The sequence below is a fragment of the Rana temporaria genome, chromosome 4 (genome assembly GCF_905171775.1).
Source record: "Rana temporaria chromosome 4, aRanTem1.1, whole genome shotgun sequence".
In the NCBI taxonomy this organism is placed as follows: domain Eukaryota; kingdom Metazoa; phylum Chordata; class Amphibia; order Anura; family Ranidae; genus Rana; species Rana temporaria.
This window is the reverse complement of record NC_053492.1, coordinates 13,634,631-13,657,293: the sequence shown is the minus strand read 5'-3', so window position 1 is coordinate 13,657,293 and position 22,663 is coordinate 13,634,631. Positions and strand designations below refer to the sequence as shown.

The window sequence follows — 22,663 nt, the reverse complement described above, 5'->3', positions numbered from 1 at the left end:
GTGTTAAATAAATTTATGTTCTCAGCATTTTTGCCCACCCGGGTTTCTTTTTGTGAGTTATTTCCCACACGTATGCTGCCATGGAGCCAGTCAGGAAAAAGGAAAATTTATTACCAAATACTTACCGTAATTTTCCTTTCCTGATAGGCTCCATGGCAGCAGGAGTCCCTCCCAAAATGCGTGGAGTAGGATAGTTACGGAACAAGGCTGAGAGCCCACAGCTAAGATTTATAGGGGAGGGGTCCTATTGGGTAGTTATGGAGGCGGGGCTAACCCACACGTATGCTGCCATGGAGCCTATCAGGAAAGGAAAATTACGGTAAGTATTTGGTAATAAATTTTCCTTTTTTCCTTTTTAAAGAACTTAACCTTTTAAGGTATTTCTTAAACCTGCCATTTAAAGATTTTTGTATTCCCTGTATTCTTCTCAAAGCTGTGTGAGAAGGACCCTCCTGAAACTGAGCAATTAAAGATCAGAGACCAAACAGACTTTACCTGGAAATTGTAATTTCTGATCAGGTAGGTAGGACAGGATATAACAGGTGTGCAGGGGCGAGAAAACCAACAAACGCAAAGTAACCCAATCTACATGTGCTACTAGGGGCAGTCCACCTATTAACCGCATACATCCTCATCTTTATTTTGTACAACCAATACATTCCTGATAATTCTCTGTCTACAGAAAACTTGCAAAGATCACATGACCACATCAATGAGGATGGAGGAGGACCGGAGTCACATGACTGAGAGGATTCTAAACCTCACCCTGGAGATCATCTACCTGCTGACTGGAGAGGTGAGGAGGATTCTGGGAGGTCCAATGACATCACTCTTATCTCTATTGATAAAACACAGACCTGACCGGAGAGGTGAGGAGGATTCTGGGAGTTCACATGACATCACTCTTATCTCTATTAATAAAACATAGACCTGACCGGAGAGGTGAGGAGGATTCTGGGAGGTCACATGACATCACTCTTATCTCTATTAATAAAACATAGACCTGACCGGAGAGGTGAGGAGGATTCTGGGAGGTCACATGACATCACTCTTATCTCTATTAATAAAACATAGACCTGACCGGAGAGGTGAGGAGGATTCTGGGAAGTCACATGACATCACTCTTATCTCTATTAATAAAACACAGACCTGACCGGAGGGGTGAGGAGGATTCTGGGATTCTAACATGACATTCCTCTTTGTTTTCCAATACAGAGATTTCCTCTTGTGAAGTCAGGAGATCATATGACCATCACAGTGCCTCCATGTGACTCCCTAAAACCTGAGAGACACGACATGGAGAAGATTCTAGAAGTCACCAAGAAGATGATGGAGCTGCTGACAGGAGAGGTGAGCGGTGCCGGGAATTCTGGGACATTATCCAGTAACAGAGAAGGGATGTGTCTGGATGGTGACTGTATCATTGTGTGTGTCAGGTTCCTATAAGGTGTCGGGATGTCACTGTCTATTTCTCCATGGAGGAGTGGGAGTATTTAGAAGGACACAAGGATCTCTACAAGGACGTCATGATGGACAATCAGCCGCCCCTCACATCACCGGGTAAGAGGAGACTTTATTGTAAAGGAGAGAGCAGTACGGAGCCTCCACCTAGATCCCCCATCATCTGATAAACACATAGAAACAATGTATTCAGTCAGTGTGTGTGTTTCCTACAGATGGATCCAGTAATGGGAACCCACCAGAGAGATGTCCCCGTCCTCTGTATTCCCGGGATTCCACACAGGAAGGTCACACCATCCCCCACCATCATCAGGTAGGTGAGGAACAATCACTGATAGTATCATTAGGATCTGTACATTATCTGCATTGTTACCATTAATGTAATTTTTGCTATATATTTAGAGTCGAAACCTGAGAGATTCTAAAGTTGAGGTTAAAGAAGAGAAAAAAGAGGAAGATGATGAGGATGGAGTGATGGAGGAATTAAAGTCTCTAAAAGCACACAAAGATCTGTACCAGGACACCATGGTGGAGTCATCCAGCTATCGAAAGCCACCAGAGAGATGTCCTCGTCCTCTGTATTCCCGGGATTCCACACAGGATGGTCACACCATCCCTCACCATCATCAGGTAGGTGGAGTTGAGGGTCGGGAACATAAAGTGATTGAACACTCTGACATGTGGAGATGATGTGTGGACTCTACAAGATGAGATTTTCTATGTGATCTCACATCAATACTTCTATGTTACAGATGTTATTTTCTGCCATTCTTTTGGTTTAGGGTGAAGATCTGATGGACATGACAGTTGAGGGGGAAGTCTCTGCCCAGCAGACTGGCATGGATACGTCGGCTGAGTTATTAGAACACCATTCTGGTTACTATTTGAGAGAGTATATTCAGCAGTTATTTGCTTCTGAGGTTAGGGAGGAGCACAGTAGCATAGAGGGAGGGGGCAAAAGGCAGGGAAAACCAATTGCTCCTGTAGTGTGTGGCCAAGTTTCCTTCAGTGATGGGGAGGTGGGGGATAATGGTGAAATCTCTGACCCTACCTGGTTGCCAGATATAGTAGAGTTAGGAAGTGAGGGAGAGGCAGATGATCAGAGAGGCAGGACATCATCCAAGAGCAACTCTCAGAGGAGAGAAGGAAGCGCACACCTCCTTCCACCAGATGGCAGAACACCACAGGTCCAAGCCACCGTTATCCCCCGGTCCACTCACTATACTTCAGCTGTATGGGCCTTTTTCAACTTCTGCCCTGATGACCGTACCGCAGTCATATGCAGTCTCTGTCAGAAGCGCCTCAAGCGTGGCAAAGGCCGTCATTTGGGTACCACGTGTATGAAAAGACATATGAGCGCTTGTCACGCAGCTCTGTGGGAACAGCACCTGATGGATAGCGGTTGGCAGCAAAAGGGCCGCACTTGTCACCCATCCAGCTCCTCCCTTTCTACCTCTTCCCCACTATATAGGACCCCCCTTCATCCATTATTTCAGCACAGAGCCAGTCGCTTGGTGCAGGCCACGGTTATCCCTCGATGCCCTCCCCAGAGCTCAGCTGTGTGGGCCTTTTTCAACACATGCACTGAAGACCGCACCGTAGTCGTTTGCACTGTCTGCTTAAAGCGTGTCAAGCGTGGCAATAACGTCAGCCGTTTAGGTACCACCTGCATGAAGAGACATATGGCTTCTTACCACGCAGCTCAGTGGGAGCAGCACCTGAATTTTTTCGGTAGGCAGCAAGAAGGCCATACTCTTCCTACAGAGAGGGATCAACGATTCGAGAGCTACCAGAGAAATGACCCTGCCTCTCTGTATTCCCGGGATTCCACACAGGAAGGTCACACCATCCCTCACCATCATCAGGTAGGTGATTAACAATCATTCGAGAGCTACCAGAGAGATGACCCTGCCTCTCTGTATTCCCGGGATTCCACACAGGAAGGTCACACCATCCCCCACCATCATCAGGTAGATGATTAACAATCATTCGAGAGCTACCAGAGAGATGACCCTGCCTCTCTGTATTCCCGGGATTCCACACAGGAAGGTCACACCATCCCCCACCATCATCAGGTAGATGATTAACAATCATTCGAGAGCTACCAGAGAGATGACCCTGCCTCTCTGTATTCCCGGGATTCCACACAGGAAGGTCACACCATCCCTCACCATCATCAGGTAGATGATTAACGATCATTGGTAGTTGTGGTCTATACACAAGCAATTTTTGTTACAATGAATGTCTTCTTATCTACTCAGAGTGGAAACTTCGGGGATTAGAATATTGCTGCTGAAAAAATTAAAGTTTAAAGAGGGGAATGAGGAGTATGGAGTGATGACGGAGCTTTTCAGAATCATATGAGGGGGATCTCTTCAAGGACTTCATGATGGAGAGTCAGCTGCCCCTCGCATCACTGGGTAAGAGAGGGCAGAACCGACGGTCCACCCAGATCAGGGGACTTGAATTAATATTTACAGAGCTCCAGTCAGTAAGATTTTCATTCAGTAGGTGTCGGAATCTCATGTTGGCACCAGAACACATCACAGCCCCCCTACACATCAGTGGGGTAGATTCAGGTAGCAATTACGCCTGCGTATCCATAGATATGCAGCGTAATGGCTAAGTAGCGCCGGCGTATCGACTTTCTGTATTCAGAAAGCTCGATACGCCGACTGTATCCTAAGATACGACTGGCAAAAGGCTCTTATGCCGTCGTATCTTAGGCTGCATTCTGACGCTGGCCGCTAGGTGGCGCACCCGTAGTTGTCAGCGTAGAGTATGCAAATTGCGATTCACAAACGTACGCGCGCCCGGCGGTCGTGTTTTACTTCGTTTGCGTTCGTCGCTTTCGTCGTAAGGCTGCTCCTGCTATTAGGAGGCGCAGCCAATGGTAAGTATAGACTTCGGGCCAGATCCACAGCCCGGCAGCGCAACGTAACTTTTTAGATTTAAGTTACACTGCCGCAAATTTCCTAAGTTAGATACCGATCCACAAAACACTTACCTGGAAATTTTGCGGCGGTGTAACTCAAATCCGTCCGGCGCAAGGCGGGCCAATTCAAATGGGGCGAGTCCCATTTAAATTAGGCGCGCTCCCGCGCCGGACGTACTGCGCATGCTCCCGACGCTTTTTTCCCGACGTGCATTGCGCGACGTGACGTCTTTTTTTGAACGGCGTGTAGCGTATTCCCGTACGGCTTACGCAAACGACGTAAAATTTAAAAATTCGACGCGGGAAGGACGGCCATACTTTACACAGCAGAACGCCTGCTGTGTAAAAGTAGGGCTGCCTCACAAAAGTGTAACTAAGCGACGGGAAACTAACGTAGCGGCGACGTAGCGAACGCGAAAAAGCTTTGAGGATCGACGTAACTCCTCATTTGCATACCCGACGCTGGATTACGACGCAAGCTCCCCCCAGCGGCGGCCGCGGTACTGCATCCTAAGATCCGGCAGTGTAAAACAATTACACCTGTCGGATCTTAGGGATATCTATGCGTAACTGATTCTGTGAATCAGTCGCATAGATAGAAACAGGGATACGACGGCGTATCGGTAGATACGCCGGCGTATCCCTTTTGTGGATCTGGCCCTTCGTTCCCGCGTCGCGATTTTCGAAATTTACGTTGTTTGCGTAAGTGGATCATGAATGGCGCTGGACGCCATTTACGTTCACGTCGAAGCAAATGACGTCCTTGCGACGTCATTTACCGCAATGCACGTCGGGAGCATGCGCAGTACGTTCGGCGCGGGAACGCGCCTAATTTAAATGATCCACGCCCCCTACGGGATCATTTAAATTACGCGCGTTTACGCCGGCCCCTTTTTACAAAACGCCTCCGCAACTTTACGGAGCAAATGCTTCGTGAATGAAGTGTAGCTCAAGTCATTTACGGAGGCGTAGCGTAAAAACGGTACGCTGCGCCGCCGTAGCAGTGCGCGCCCCTACCTGAATCTACCCCAGTGTCTTTAGCCTACCCTTCACATCATAGCCCCCTTTACATCACAGACCCCTCTTTACATCAGTATCCTCAACCCCCCCCCCCCCTTCACATCACAACCTCTCTTAACATCACAGTTCCCCCTTTACAACAGTGTCCATAGTCCCCCTTTACATTACAGTGCCTATTTATGTCATGGTGCTGGCCCCCCGCCAGGTCACGGTGTGGCCCCTCCACGTCAGCGTTGCACCTCCAAGTCACAGTGCTGGCCCCTCCACCTCAGTGCTTGCCTCCATGTCAACCTCAAGTGATAGCGATAAAAGTATTTCAACAGGTTTACCTCATGGCGCTTCCAATAAGGAAGAGTCTGCGAGAGATATTTTGACCTTCCAAATTTTGTATATAGCTTACATGTATGTTTCACACGCTATGCCGTCCTTCGTACACTCTCTGCTCACTACACACATTTCAACGTTCTTTCCTGGAATAGTCCTGAATATGAAACTAAAAAAAGCCGCTCCAGGTGAGTGAGTCTCTGGTTAACCCCCCACACACATTAGTCAGGTGCTAGCCCAGCTCGCATGCTGTGTAACCTAAGGAAATGATTCCGGACGGCTGCACTTCCAGAAAATCCTTTTATTGAAGCTTCATATGACAAGTGGTTGACAGATGGAGCAGGGGACAAAAAGGTAGATGTGTTTTGCGCAAATATTAGCTCTTAGGCCCCATACACACGGGAGGATTTATCCGCGGATACGGTCCAGCGGACCGTTTCCACGGATAAATCCTCTCGCGGATTTCCATGCGATGGAGTGTACTCACCATCGAATCGAAATCCGCGCCGAAATCCTCTGGCGATGACGTGTCGCGCTGTCGCCGCGATTATGACGCGGCGACGTGCGCGACGCTGTCATATAAGGAATTCCACGCATGCGTCAAATCATTACGACGCATGCGGGGGATCCCTTCGGACGGATGGATCCGGTGAGTCTGTACAGACCAGCGGATCCATCCGTTGGGATGGATTCCAGCGGATAGATTTGATAGCATGTCATCAAATATTTATCCGCTGGAAATCCATCCCAGGGGATAAATATCCGCGGAAACAGATCCGCTGGAGTGTACACACCATAGGATCTATCCGCTGAAACCCATTCGCTGGGATTTTTCAGCGGATGGATTCTATCGTGTGTATGGGGCCTAAGTATAACATTTGCATGAGACGCGTTCTACCTTTTTGTCCCCTGCTCCATCTGTCAATCACTTGTCATATGAAACTTCAATAAAAGGATTTTTAGAAGTGCAGCCGTCCGGAATCATTTCCTTAAAGTGGAGGTTCACCCGAAAAGTTAATTTTTTACATTAGATTGAGGCTCATTTTGTGAAGGGGAATCGGGTAGTTTTTTAAAAATTGAAGCAGTACTTACCGTTTTAGAGAGCGATCTTCTCCGCCGCTTCCGTGTATGGGCTGCGGGACTGGGCGTTCCTATTTGATTGACAGCCTTCCGACGGTCGCATGCATCGCGTCACGAGTACCCGAAAGAAGCCGAACGTCGGTGCGGCTGTATACGGCGCCTGCGCACCGACGTTCGGCTACTTTCGGAAAATCGTGACGCGATGCATGCGACCGTCGGAAGGCTGTCAATCAAATAGGAACGCCCAGTCCCGCAGCCCATACCCGGAAGCGGCGGAGAAGATCGCTCTCTAAAACGGTAACTACAGCTTCGATTTTAAAAAAACTACCCGATTCCCCTAGACAAAATGAGCCTCAATCTAATGTTAAAAAAATTTTTTCGGGTGAACTCCCGCTTTAAGTCCAGCTTCCTATTTACAGTGGGCCAGATTCACGTAGCGCAGCGGATCTTTAGATCCGCTCGATCTACGTGAATTTAAGATCCGCTCCCGCAAGTTTAGGAGGCAAGTGGCTAATTCACAAACAACTTTCCTCCAAACTTGCGACGGCGGATCTTAACTCCCCCGGCGGAATTCAAATTCCGCGGATAGGGGAGTGTACTATTTAAATCAGGCGCGTTCCCGCGCCGATTTAAATGCGCAGGCGCCTTCCAGGGAATTTCCCGGCGTGCATTGCTCCCACTGACGTCACTAGGACGTGAGCGGGACTTGCGACACGCGTGTTCGGTGTACGCAAATGACGTAGGAAAATTCAAATTCGACGCGGGAACGCCGGCTATACTTAACATTGGCTGCGCCTGATAAAAGAAGGGGTAAGTATACGACGGAAAACCACTACGGAAACGACGTAAGAACACTGCGACGGGTCCGCGTACGTTCGTGAATTTGCGTATCTCGCTGATTTACATATTATTTATCGTAAATCAGCGGGAACGCCCCCGGCGCCATTTTTAAATTTAAAAAAAGATCCGACAGTGTAACACAGTGTAACACTGTCGGATCTAAGCCATATCTATGCGTAACTGATTCTATGAATCAGGTGCATAGATAGGACCAGTGTAAGTCAGAGATACGATGGTGTATCTGTAGATAATACACCGTCGTATCTCTTTGTGAATCTGGCCCAGTACCTTTTTTTTTTAGTACGTTTTGTAACTTCTACTTTTTTCCGTAAACATTTTATATAAAAACACCGTAATAGATTTTAGAACCGTTTTTGAATGATGCTCAGTGTGTTTTGTGTCTCGCTGCAGCCACTAGTCAATACTTTCACATTTTTACGACAGTTACTTTGGCGAGCCAGTCAGAAGGTGACAATGGGATCCTGAGGACGGAGGCACACTCTGCTGGAAAGGTAAGGCCATCATTACTAGCATTTTTTTTTTTTTTTAAATCAAAAAGCTTTTATTGAGCAAAAAAATGGATAGAATATACAAGCAGTATATGATTACAACTAACATGGGTGGTATCTCACAGGATACTTTTACAGTATTATTTCTTGTTTGTGCGGGAAAACAAGTTAAGGAGCAGGTACAACATCATTGGCCCAGATTCAAGTAGAATTGCGCGATATTTGCGGGGGAGCAGGGCAACGATTTTGCCCTGCGCCCCCGCAAATATTTTGCCCTGCCCTCGATTCACGGAGCAGTAGCTCCGTGAATTGCGAGGGCGCGCCGGCAAATTTGCCCGGCTTAATCGCGCGCAAGTTAAATGATCCCGCCGGGGGCGGGAATCATTTAAATTAGGCGCGCTCCCGCGCCGAGCGTACAGCGCATGCTCCGTCGGGAAACTTTCCCGACGTGCATTGCGGCAAATGACGTCGCAAGGACGTCATTTGCTTCTAAGTGAACGTGAATGGCGTCCAGCGCCATTCACGTTTCACTTACGCAAACGCCGTGAAATTCAAATTTCACGGCGCGGGAAGGCTGGCTATACTTTAGCATTGGCTGCCCCTACTATTAGAAGGGGCAGCCTTGCGCTAAAAGTAGCTGTACGGAAACTCCGTACCTGGCTTGCGCGGGGACCGCGCAAGATTGTGAATCAGTGGTAGTATGCAATTTGCATACTACACGTTGATACACAATGGGAGCGGCCCCCGCAAAAATGCAGCCTAAAATCTGCGAGGCATAAGAGCCTTATGCCGCGCATATCTTAGGCTGCAGTCGGTGTAACGAGGTTCCTGAATCAGGAGCACTCGTTACACCGGAGCAAGTAAGCACTTGCGCTGCGTAACCTATGGTTGCGCGGGCGCAAGTGCTTCTTGAATCTGGGCCATTGTTCATAATTAGGTGCCATAGAGCATAAACATGTTGGGCCAGATTCTCGTACATTCCGGCGTAGCGTAAGCTATTTACACTACGCCGCCGCAACTTACTGGAGCAAGTGCCGTATTCTCCAAGCACTTGCTCCGTAATTTGCGGCGGCGTGGTGTAAATGGCCCGGCGTCTCCCTGCGTAATTCAAAGGGGGCGGCTTGTATTTAAATTAAGCGCGCCCCCGTGCCGAACGAATTGCGCATGCGCCGGCCTTAAACGTAGGCCACTGCGCATGCTCCGTAGTACACCGCAAATACATTGGTTGCGACGTAAACGTAATTAACGCACAGCCCTATTCGCGACGAGTTACGTAAACGGCGGAAAAACCCGACGCTGTCCCGACAGCCATACTTGACATGGCATACGGCGGACCGACGTAAGGTTACCCCTCCATATAGCAGGGGTAACCTTACGCTTACGGAAACGACGGCGAAGCGGCGCAAAAACGTTCGGGAATCGGCGTATCGGCTCATTTGCATATCCAACGCTGAAATGGACGTAAACGCCACCTAGCGGCCAGCGTAGTATTGCATTTAGGATCCGACGGTGTAAGTGACTTACACCAGTCGGATCCTAGCCTAATTCCGGCGTATCTTGTTTTGAGAATACAAAACAATGATACGCCGGCGGGATTTTCGAATTACGCCGGTGTATCTGTAGATACACCGGCGTAATTCTTTTGAGAATCTGGCCCGTTGCATTAATGCGGCCACCTCAGTACCCCCCACCCCTGAGGGCCATCCAGTAGTTAACAGGCGAGGGTGCAGGCAACCCCCCGTTATATACAGGATGCAGGTGTTTTAAGCCATTTGCCCCAGATCTTATCATACTTAGATGGACATCCCCTGTGCAAATACACCAATTTCTTGTATGGTAAAACATTGGTGACCTCTGCCAACCAGTGAGAGAGTTCTGGAGGCGGAACACTGGTCCAATGCCAGTGGCGGAGGCAGGACTGTGTGTGTGTGACGTGGGAGCCGAGGAGGCAAGTGGAGAGGAGATGACGGCGCGATGAGGTACGCTGTCGGCGCGGGAGCCGAGGAGGCAAGTATAACACGCACCCCTGCTTTGCCCCCGATTTTCAGGGGGAAAAAGTGTGTGTTATACGCCGATAAATACGGTAAGTAATTTTTCTCCTTTAGCGATGGGTACTGACTGATAGGTGGCACTGATGACACTACACTGAAGGGCACTAATGAGGTGGCACTGATGACACTGCACTGAAGGGCACTAATGAGGAGGCACCAGTGAGCACTGATGGGCGATGATAGGTGGCACTGATATTCATCACTGATAGGCAGCACTGACTTCCATCACTGTTGGAGCTGCACTGTTAATCAGTGCCCTAATTTTCTGTGCAGGTCTCCCCTGTGAGGAAAGGCTGCTGATCGGCTCTTCTCTCCTCACGTGCTGTCGGCGCAAGGAGAGAAATGCCGATAACCAGCATTTCCTTGTTTTTGATCATATGGGTAAAGAGCCTTGTCATCGGCTCTTTACCAAGATCATATAATTCAAAAGAGTGCAGCGCTACAATACCAACTCATATAAAGGAAAATGAGGTGAAAAAAGTGAAACGAAAATTAATAAAAATAAGAACCTCAAAAGGTATATAAATCCGTGGAAAATACGTAAGTGAAATCAAATCGGAAAAAACGTGTGCAGAGTCCCATCTAAATAGTAACACAGAAAGTCCATATGAAAGTAATCATTCAAAATGTTGCAAAAAGAAGATTCCACAAGGTTGAAGAAGTGTCACCAATCTTCCCAAGAACTTCGCGCCAGATTCACAGATGAAATACGTTGGCGTATCTACTGACTCTCCGGCGTATTTTCAAATTTGCCGCGTCGTATCTTTAGTTTGAATCCTCAAACCAAGTTACGACGGCTTTTGGCTTCGATCCAATAGGCGTACGGCGTCGTACGCCTTCGGATCGTAGGTGTAATACTTCGGCGCCCGCTGGGTGGAGTTTGCGTAGTTTTCAGCGTCGGGTATGCTAACTAGCTGTTTACGGCGATCCACGAAGGTACGCGCGTTCGTCGCATTCTCTTACGTCGTTGCTAGTCGGCTTTTCCCGGCGTATAGTTAAAGCTGTTGTTATTTCTTGGCGTATAGATAGACTTGCCATGTTAAAGTATGGCCGCCGTCCCCGCGTCAAATTTTGATATTTTTTTTTTTGCGTAAGTCGTCCGTGAATGGGAAAGGACGTAACGCACGTCGCCGTTCAAAAAATTACGTCGGTGCGACGTCATTTCGCGCAAAGCACAGCGGGAAATTTCAAAACGGAGCATGCGCAGTACGTTCGGTACGGGAACGCGCCTAATTTAAATGATACACGCCCCATTTGAATTAGGCGGGCTTGCGCCGGACGGATTTACGCTACGCCGCCGCAAGTTTACAGGCAAGTGCTTTGTGAATCAAGCACTTGCCCATAAAACTTGCGGTGGTGTAACGTAAATGCAATACTTTACGCCGCCGGAATTCTATGTGAATCTGGCCCATCGTGTTTAAACAAAACACCCAGTGATGTGGTAGTCTGCTTACCAGAGAGCCACGACTGCGGATCACAGTCTCACCAAGGCCAGGGATATAGGTCTCCCCACAAACCAATCAGGATATAACCGCCAATGTTCCAAGGATGACTCAGAATTAAAAGACAGAAACCTTCTTCGGAGTCTTGCTGACAGCAGCCATGAAGGAGAATCTATCTGATTAGTGATGCGCCCAGGGACATAGCGCACCACTGATTACTGCGGGTCCCCGTGGACTCGTAAGCGATGCAAGAGTGTCCATTGACGTCTTCCCAGAACACGCCCCCTCTGTCGCCACCGTGCCTTTTCGGACACAGCTGATCACAGATCGTGGTAAGGGGCCAATCCTAGTGGCCCTTTACCATGTGATCTGCGGTGTCCAATCACAGCTAATTTCATGTAAACAAGTTTGGCAGTTATCGGCACTCCTTTCCTAACACACTGTCGCTGTGAGGAAAGGAGAGCTGATAACCGGCAAGACTTGACAGGGCACATTTACGCTGATAATCAGGGTGTTGGCGGTTTCTTTTAATTTTCTAAACAATGTTGTCTGTGTTATTAGTACGGTGAGGGGTATTTTACTATATTTTTATAATATATACATTTTTTTGTATTTAATAAAGTTATTATTTTACATTCTAAACTATCCCTTCCAATGTTCTTTTCTTACTTTATGTATATCTGCTGGTACAAGCCAGGTGGGGAAGGATCAACGTCTCTTAGGGGGTCTATCCCAGTGTATTTTTCTTTATGTTCAGTTTATTTAGGCTGTATTCCCCAGGCCAATCTGTTGGCGAGAGGGCAGCTGGAAGCACTATTTAAAAGTAAAACTCTTATTTGACAGATTTTTTTTGTAATCAGTTATTTTTGCTCTGATCATCAGTGCAGCCCAATCAGTGCCGAGCCCCTTGGCGCAGCCTCACTAGAGCCTATCAGCGCAGCCTCATCAGTAGGGGTGCAACAGATCAAAAAACTCACGGTTCGGATCGCTACTCGGATCAGGAGTCACGGATCGGATCATTTTTCGGATCGGCAAAAAAAAAAAAAATCTCCCACACTGTAATATCCACATCTCCCCCCCCCACTGGAATATCCACATCTCCCCCCCCCCCCCCCACCAACTATAGTACCCCCTCGGTGCAGACCCCCCCTCCTCTCAGTACAGAGACCCCCCCTCCTCTCAGTACAGAGACCCACCCCTCCAGGTAGTACCGACAGACACTCTCCCCCCCCCCCCCCTCGGGTAAGACACCCCCCCCTCAGGTAGTACAGACTCTCCCAGCGTGTGTCCCACGAGTGCGGGCTCCTTCTCTGTGGGTGTAAACAGAGGAGGGCCGCCGCCGGGTGTACCAAGATGGCCGCGGCTCCGGAGCTAGGCCGAAGCCGCTGCCTTTCCTAATGTTATGGCCGCAGCTCCGGAGCTAGGCCGAAACTGCGGCCTTTCCTAGTGTTATGGCCGCGGCTCCGAAAGGAAGGCCAAAGCCACGGCCATAACATTAGGAAAGGCCGCGGCTTCGGCCTAGCTCCGGAGCCGCGGCCAGAACATTAGGAAAGGCCGCGGCTTCGGCCTAGCTCCGGAGCCGCGGCCATAACATTAGGAAAGGCCGCGGCTTCGGCTTAGCTCCGGAGCCGCGCCCATAACATTAGGAAAGGCCGCGGCTTCGGCCTAGCGCCGGAGCCGCGGCCAGAACATTAGGAAAGGCCGCGGCTTCGGCCTAGCGCCGGAGCCGCGGCCAGAACATTAGGAAAGGCCGCGGCTTCGGCCTAGCTCCGGAGCCGCGGCCATAACATTAGGAAAGGCCGCGGCTTCGGCCTAGCTCCGGAGCCGCGGCCATAACATTAGGAAAGGCCGCGGCTTCGGCTTAGCTCCGGAGCCGCGGCAATCCGCGGATCACAGTGTGTTCCGATCTGAAGGGGGTGACCCGTTCGGATCACGGATCAACTGTGATCCGTTGCACCCCTACTCATCAGTGAAGAAAAAAAAATACTTATTTTCAAAATTTTGTAACAGAATTTTGGGTTCTTTTTTTCCTTTTAGCAAACCATAAACAGCCCAGTGGTGATTAAATACCGCCAAAAGAAAGCTCCATATGTCTCAAAAAATTATAAAAATTTAGTTTGGGTACAGTGTTACACGACCGCGTAATTGTCATTTAACCACTTCTCTACTTTGGGTGTTTTTCAGATTTGGTGTTTACAAGACTAAAACAGTTTTTTTTGCTAGAAAATTACTTAAAACCCACAAACATTATATATTTATTTTTTTCTAACACCCTAGAGAATAAAATGGCGATCATTGCAATACTTTTTGTCACACCGTATTTGCGCAGCGGTCTTACAAGCGCACTTTTTTTGGAAAAAAATCACTTTTTTTAATTAAAAAATAAGACAGCAATAAATTTGGCCCAATTTTTTTATATATTGTGAAAGATAATGTTACGCCGAGTAAAATGGTACCCAACATGTCACGCTTACAAATTGCGCCCGCTCGTGGCATGGCGTCAAACTTTTACCCTTAAAAATCTCGATAGGCGACGTTTAAAAAATTCTATAGGTTGCATTTTTTGAGTTACAGAGGAGGTCTAGGGCTAGAATTATTGCTCTCGCTCTAACGATCGCGGCGATACCTCACTTGTGTGGTTTGAACACCGTTTTCATATGCGGGCGCTACTCGCGTATGCGTTCGCTTCTGCGCACGAGCTCGTCGGGACGGGGCGCTTTACAATTTTTTTTTTTTTTTTCTTATTTATTTTTATTTATTTTATTATTTTTTACACTGGAAAAAAAAAAAAGATCACTTTTATTCCTATTACAAGGAATGTAAACATCCCTTGTAATAGAAAAAAGCATGACAGGTCCTCTTAAATATGAGATCTGGGGTCAAAAAGACGTCACATCTCATATTAAGACTTAAATGCAAAAAAAAATAAAAAAATTTGAAACTGTCATTTTTTCAAATGACAAAAAAAAAAAAATGTTTCTTTAAGAGGCTGGGCGGGACTGACGTTTTGATGTCACTTCCGCCCAGGAGAGATATGGGGACGGGTGGGGGAGATTTTTCCTTCAGTCTCGTCCCCAGTCACCAGCCGAACGGTCCCGATCGCCTCCGCCGCTACCGACGGCTCCGGTAAGCGGCGGAGGGCGCGGGAGGGGGGGGGGCCCTCTCCCGCCGCCGATAACGGCGATCTCGCGGAGACCGCCGTTATCGTTAACAGAACCGCTGACACTAAAGATGGATACCTTGGTTGTGGCAGCAGCTGCTGCCGTTACCGAGATATCCATCTTTAAAGTTAGGCCGTATAAAGACGTACAGCGGTTTGGAAGTGGTTAAAGTGCGACAGTGCTAAAAGCTAAAAATTGGCCTTGGCAGGAAGGGGGTGAAAGTGCCCGGTATTGAAGTGGTTACAAACATAAAAATTTGGAGACAAGGGGGGTGAGGACGGGTGCATGGCGTTCATCTTTTCTGTGAAGGTGAACTAACACTTCCAAACCAGGACCTTATAAATATTTGTCTGTGTTGACGCATTTTTTTGTGGCAGCCTGAAGCATGGTTGGTGGCAACAGCTACAGCAAAGAATGTGAAGATATGGGGTCATTGAGAGGGACAGAGGCTGTCACTTTACAGCAGAAGTAGGTATTAGATATGTGCATTCCCGTTCGTACGAATGTTATTTTCGTACGAAAATGTTCATTTTCGTACCCGCAGAATAATGTGTACATACGAAAAAATTAAAGCACCAAAATACGAAAATGACGTGATTACGAATGAGCCCCATAACGAACAACCGCAAATACGAACGAACGATCCGACGAAAATGACATTATAACAAAAGACTTGCATTCTGTATTTTGTTTGAATCCCTGTTCTGTTCGTATTTTGATTTTCAGTCGTATGTTCATTGTTCATATGACATCTAACAAAAGATTTTCATTCTGTATTTTGTTTGAATACTTTTTCTGTTTGTATGTTCATATGACATCTTATAACAAAAGATTTGCATTCTGTATTCTGATTTCCTTTTTTCTTTTCGTAATTTGGTTTCAAAATACAGAATGCAAATCTTTTGTTATAGATGTAATTTTCATTTTTTTGAATGGGCAGTGAGTGTAGTTAGTTAGTGAAGCAGCTTCTCTTTTGTGCTGAGTACAGTAGTACAGTAAAGCCAAATAAACTTTTCTGTGGATTTTCGTCTGAAGGGAGATCAGTTGGCCAGACTTTTGAACCTGGAACCCAAAAATGGTTTTCTGATGGAGTTTAAAAAACGAACGAACGTTCGGTAAAACGATCGTTTTTATGTTTGTTGTTAAAAAAGTCTGACCAAATGTATGGGGCTTAACAATAGTTAATATGGATGAGCTGCGTGTTGAAAGTGCCGCAAATCCGGCAATATATTTACGAAAGTACAAAATGACGAAAATTCACGAAAATTATTGTCTAACAAGTAACGAACATGAATTAAACAGAATAACGAACCATCCCGCATGTACGATAATAAAACGGTAACCAAAATACGAAACGTTCGGAATATGAAAAAATCGCGTCGTACGAAAAACGAACGGGAACGAACAGGAAAACGGGCGTCTTACGAAAAATGAACGGAAACGAACCTACGGAACGATACGAAACGGAACAAAAAAAAACAAAAATGTTTTATGTGCACATGTCTAGTAGGTATTATACACAGGGTCGGATTAACATAGGGGCTATTGGAGCTGCAGCTCCAGGCCCCTTCCTTAACCACTTCCATACCAGGCACTTATACACCTTTCCGCCCAGACCAATTTTTAGCTTTCAGCGCTGTCACACTTTGAATGACAATTGCGCGGTCATGCTACACTGTACCCAAATGAAATTGTTATCATTTTGTACCCACAAATAGAGCTTTCTTTTGGTGGTATTTGATCACCTCTGGGATATTTATTTTCTGCAAAAACAATAAAAAAATGACCAAAAATTTAGAAAAAAAACATTTTTTTTGTTTCTGTTATAAAACGTAAATAAGTACGTTTCCTCCTTCACTGATGGGCACTGATGGTACTGCACTGAAACGGTGGCACTGATGTGGTGGCATTGATGGGCACTAATATGCGGCACTGATGGGCACGGATGGGCTTGGATAGGCGGCACGGCTGGGCACTGATAGGCGGCACGGCTGGGCACTGATAGGCGGCATGGATGGGCACTGATAGGCGGCACAGATGGGCACTATCGTATGTGTTGTACTAATGGATGCCAATCAGTGCCAAACAATGCCTGCCAATCAGTGATGCCCATTGTGGGCACTGATTGGCATCCATTGCGGCACTGATTGGCATCCATTTTTTGTGTCCTTCTCATCCCTGGTGGTCTAGGGTGGCATACTTTTTTTTTTTAATCCCTGGTGGTCTAGTGGGCATCCCTGGTGGTCCAGTGGGCATCCTTGGGGGGGGCTGTGCTGATAATCGATCAGCACAAACACCCCCCCCCCATCACAGGATCAGCCGATCGGCTCTCCTCTACTCGCGTCTCACAGACGCGAGTGAGGAAAAGCCGATTACCGGCTTTTCCTGTTTACATCGTGATCAGCCGTGATTGGACACGGCTGATCACGTGGTAAAGAGTCTCCGTGAGAGACTCTTTACCTTGATCAGTGTTGCGGGGTGTCAGACTGACACCCCGCAACAACGATCGCCGCGATGCGCGCCGCAGCTCAGAATCCTGAGGACGTCATATGACGTCCAGTCAGGATTCTACAACCACTTTGCCGACGTCAATTTGTCATTGGCGGGCAGCAAGAGGTTAAAGTGGATGTAAAGCCACTCCCATCCTTTCTAAACTACTGCCATAGTGCTGATCTATAAGGATATAGATGCCTCCTGCACGTATCCTTATCTGTCAAATGTCTCCCCTCTGTCTGTTATAAGAACTGAAAAACTGCAGATTCTGTGGGTGGATCTGTTGTCTGGAGCTCGGTGATACTCCCCGCCCTCCTCTACACTCCCCCTTGTTAACATGCATTTTCTATTGTGTATTCCTTACACTAAATTCTGAGCTCAAAGATGAGCAGAAGCATGTGGAGTTATGCAGAGAGGTTTGGGGTGCAGAGAGGTTTAGAACACGACCATATTTTTTCCACAGGCCTTGCGTTCAGATCTCATGGATTATGAGGCCACCCTCCAAAATCAATTACTAAAACGAATTTGCATGTTTTCTCTTCCATTCCAGAAACTTAAGGGATACACAAATTAAAGCCGGGGGAATAGATGGTGATAAACGTGTCAGAGGGAAGTCTAGATCCAGGATATGACAGTCCATGTTGTGTGCAGTTGATTAGACACGCTTCAGTCCAGCTTGAAGGAAAAGAGACATGGATACACGCCGGTCATTGCAAGAAACTAATAAAATTGAAGCTACGCCTATTTTTTTTTCACAGGTTGTCTCACATGGGAAAACGACCCCTTTATTTGAATGTTGAAACTGTATGCAGACAGAAGTAACACTGGTAATTGTTGTACCCCACAATGTGGGAGCTCGAACGTAATAAAAAAATAAAAAAACACCTTCTGGCTGCATAGTGAACTCCTGTTGCCTGTATGTGTCTGTGTCAGATCTGATTACTATTTAGCACTCACCTGCAACAGCATTAGAATGAGAGGCCAAGGGATTGTGGACTATGGCCGGGATTCAGAGAGATCGGCGCATCTTTAGATAGGCGTAGCGCATCCGATATGCGCTACGCCGACGTAACTTGGAGAGGCTCGTACTGTATTCAGAAAGCACTTGCTCCCTTTCTTGCGCCGGCGTAACGTAAAATAGCTGGTGTAAGCCCGCCTAATTCAAAGTAGCAAGGCAGTGGGCGTGTAGTATTGTAATGAAGCGTGACCCCATGTAAATGCATGGCCGAACAGCGCATGCTCAGAATCACGTCGAATTTACTCCCTAAGATACGCCGGCTTCATTCATACGACGTGAACGTAACCTATTCACGTACAACTTACGCAAATGACGTAAAATACGACGCTGTTTCCGACGTCCATTTTTTTTTACTGGAAGTCTCAGTTCTCACACTACAGACAGATGTTTCAACACAAACAGGAATACAGAGCTGTCCTTTGCACCTCGTACTAGCAACACTGTTCTGACTCTCAATGCCAAGACCTCCAAGCTGCAAATGCCTGTCGCTTTTCAAATGCACTGCACAGCAAAACATCACCTCTTACCATTAACAAAGTGACAAGCCACAGTTCAGGTTACAGTCAGCAGAAGCCCTAGAGAAGTGGTTCTCAACTCCTGTCCTCAGGACCCATTAACAGGCCAGGTTTGCAAGATAACTGAAATACATCACAGGTGATATCATTTGCTGATCAGTGATTGCAGTATTCTAGTCTTCATCTCCCCAAGGTAATACTTAAAGGGGTGTTCCAGCCAATTTTTATGTTTATTAAAAGTCAGCAGCTACAAAAAGTGTAGCTGCTGGCTTTTAATAAACATTCACTTACCTGCTCCACGTTCCAGCGACGCGCCGGCCGGGGCTCCGCTCCTCTCCCCGGCCAGCGTCTTCATTTCAACTGTGGGCACCCGGCCGTGACAGCTTTCGGCTTCACGGCCGGTCACCCACTGCGCATGCGCGAGCGGCACTGTCTGATTGGACAGGAGATCGCCTAGGACCTGAGACGTGTCCTAGGCAATCGCCTACAGGGAGGGGCTGCTGTAGGCGATTAAGCTTAATCGCCTAACCAGCCTCTCGGCGGAAGGAGGAAGTCCCACTCCTCCTGAAACCCCCACTCCCCCCCCCAAAAAAATTACATGCCAAATGTGGCATGTAAGGGGGTGAGGAGTGGGATAAGCGGAAGTTCCAATTTTGGGTGGAACTCCGCTTTAAAATTAGGGGTTGCCCGATATAACGGCTGATATTTAGCTTTTTTAAAGAAATCGGCATCGGCCGATTATTGTGTGAAAAAAGGCCGATTGTGAGGGATCAGAAGCAGGGGCGTGCTGGATGGAAATCCCCCCCCGGCCACCCACCGTCTATTCTAAATGTCTATTACAGCCACTGTTTGCAGAATTTTTTTTTTTTTCCCCCCAGTGGAGGAAGTCTGCAGCTTCGGCCGCTGATTGGCTGTTACTGGCCGCACTGCATTCTGGGGTTTGTAGTGTGGAGGCGGGGGTGCATTACGTCAGGGGACAAATGGAGCTCTCCTTGGCCAGGCGAGGGGACGGAACAGAGCCGAGTGCCCTGCTGGTGGGCACTGGCATTATTAATGACATTCTTGAGCTGTACTGGTGGGCACTGATGTGATGCACTGGTTGGCATTAGTGAGATGCACTGGTGAGGTGGCACCGATGGGCTGTACTGGTGGGAACTAATAAGCTCCACTGGTGGGCACTGATAAGGTGACACTGTGGGCTGCACTAATGGATACTGATGGGCTGCACCGGTAGGCACCAATAGGCTGCACACCACCTAAACAATAACCACCTCTCCACCCTAGATTTGCTAAGATGAAGGATTTTTTTTTTTATATATATATATATATATATATATATATATATATATATATATATATATATATATATATATATATATATATATAAAATCAGCCGCAAAAATGGTTAACATATCGGCAGCCCTGATTTCTAAATATTGGCCCGAGAAAAACCCATATCGATCGACCTCTACTTAAAATCTGACCTATTCGTGCAGGGATCCTCAAACTACGGCCCTCCCGCTGTTGCGGAACTACACATCCCATGAGGCATTGTAAAACTCTGATATTCACATACATGACTAGGCATGATGGGAATTGTAGTTCCTGAACAACTGGAGGGCCGTAGTTTGAAGACCCATGTGTGGGTCCCGATGACGAGTGTTGAGAACCACTGCCCAGGAGACTAAACCACAGCTTAAATCTCTTGCAACATCATTTTATCCTGGTATACCACACCTTTATGTGCCAGAGAACTTGCACCCCCAAGAGGTCCCACAAGTTACTTCAGCACCAAAGAGTATAAAATCTGATCTGTTTGACTCCCCCAGGTATGTGATACTGTGAGCAGTGCAAACCAATAATAAAATATTAAGAAAGTCAATGAGCTAAAACGGGGGTCGACAATATCCGGGCGCCAGGTCGCATTGGCGACAAGAAATTGTGACCTGGCGCCCGCCAGTAATTGAGGCCGCGGCTTTGCAACCTACAAGGCCGCGAAGCCGTGGCCTCAATCACCGACCGCCGTGATTGCGCGGTGGGGGCGCACGGATGCACAGGATCCTGTGTCTCCGTGCGCCCCCACCTCCCCCGCGATCGCAGCGGGTCCGCGACGGCCGGTAATTTAGGCCGCGGCTCTGCAAAGTCCCAAGCTCCTCGGAAGCTTCTGTGAGCTGGCGCCATCTGGTGGTGGCCGTTGACATTACATTGGCATTGCAGCAATTATAATGTGTGTCATTTTTCACTATTTTCACTGCCATCTTCTTCCCTCTAATTAGAACCCCCAAACATTATAATTTTTTTTTATTCCAACACCCTAGAGAATAAAATGGCGATCGTTGCAATACTTTCTGTCACGCCGTATTTGCGCAGCGGTCTTACAAGCACACTTTTTTGGGAAAAAAATAAAAAAATTGTAATTAAAAAATAAGACAACAGTAAAGTTATCCCAATTTTTTTTTTATATTGTGAAAGATAATGTTACGCCGAGTAAATTCATACCCAACATGTCACGCTTCAAAATTGCTTCTGCTTGTGGAATGGCGACAAACTTTTACCCTTTAACCACTTGCCGACCGCCGCATGTATATGTACGTCCACAGAATGGCACGTACAGGCATTTGGGCGTACATGTACGTCCCTGCCTTTCCGAGGGTCCTATCGGGACCCCCCCCCCCCGCTACATGCGGTGGTCGGATACCCGCGGGGAGCGATCCGGGACGATGGCGCGGCTATTCGTTTCTAGCCGCCCCCTCGCGATCGCTCCCCAGAGCTGAAGAACGGGGAGAGCCGTATGTAAACACGGCTTCCCCGTTCTTCACTGTGGCGGCTGCATCGATCGAGTGATCCTTTTATAGGGAGACTCGATCGATGACGTCAGACCTACAGCCACACCCCCCTACAGTTGTAAACACACACTAGGTGAACCCTAACTCCTACAGCGCCCCCTGTGGTTAACTCCCAAACTGCAACTGTCATTTTCACAATAAACAATGCAATTTAAATGCATTTTTTGCTGTGAAAATGACAATGGTCCCAAAAATGTGTCAAAATTGTCCGATGTGTCCGCCATAATGTCGCAGTCACGAAAAAAAATTGCTGATCGCCGCCATTAGTAGTAAAAAATTTTTTTTATAAAAATGCAATAAAACTATCCCCTATTTTGTAAACGCTATAAATTTTGCGCAAACCAATCGATAAACGCTTATTGCGATTTGTTTTACCAAAAATAGGTAGAAGAATACGTATCGGCCTAAACTGAGGAAAAAAAATATTTTTATATATGTTTTTGGGGGATATTTATTATAGCAAAAAGTAAAAAATATTGCATTTTTTTCAAAATGGTCGCTCTATTTTTGTTTATAGCGCAAAAAATAAAAACCGCAGAGGTGATCAAATACCACCAAAAGAAAGCTCTATTTGTGGGAAAAAAAGGACACCAATTTTGTTTGGGAGCCACGTCGCACGACCGCGCAATTGTCTGTTAAAGCGACGCAGTCCCGAATTGTAAAAACCCCTTGGGTCATGTAGCAGCATATTGGTCCGGTCCTTAAGTGGTTAAAATCTCCATAGGCGACATTTAAAAAAACCTACAGATTGCGTGTTTTGAGTTACAGAGGAGGTCTAGCGCTAGAATCGTGGCGATACCTCACGTGTGGTTTGAATACCGTTTACATATGCGGGCGCTACTCACGTATGTGTTCGCTTCGGTCTGCGAGCTCGTCGGGACGGGGCGCGTTTTCTGGCTCCTAACTTTTTTAGCTGGCTCCTAGATTCCAAGCAAATTTGTCAAACCCTTAGCTAAAATCAAAAATGG

The 22,663-nt window shown here is 47.2% G+C and overlaps 1 protein-coding gene across 1 annotated transcript; it reads left to right on the top strand.

Moving 5' to 3' along the window:
* The first annotated feature begins 1,739 nt into the window (after positions 1-1,739).
* LOC120935940 (zinc finger BED domain-containing protein 6-like) lies at positions 1,740-18,213 on the top strand. The gene is made up of 4 exons (XM_040347966.1): positions 1,740-1,774; positions 2,244-3,881; positions 8,105-8,172; positions 17,867-18,213. The coding sequence occupies exon 2, from the start codon at positions 2,256-2,258 to the stop codon at positions 3,336-3,338; it is 1,083 nt and encodes a 360-aa protein (XP_040203900.1). The 5' UTR covers positions 1,740-1,774; positions 2,244-2,255; the 3' UTR covers positions 3,339-3,881; positions 8,105-8,172; positions 17,867-18,213.
* Positions 18,214-22,663: the final 4,450 nt, after the last annotated feature.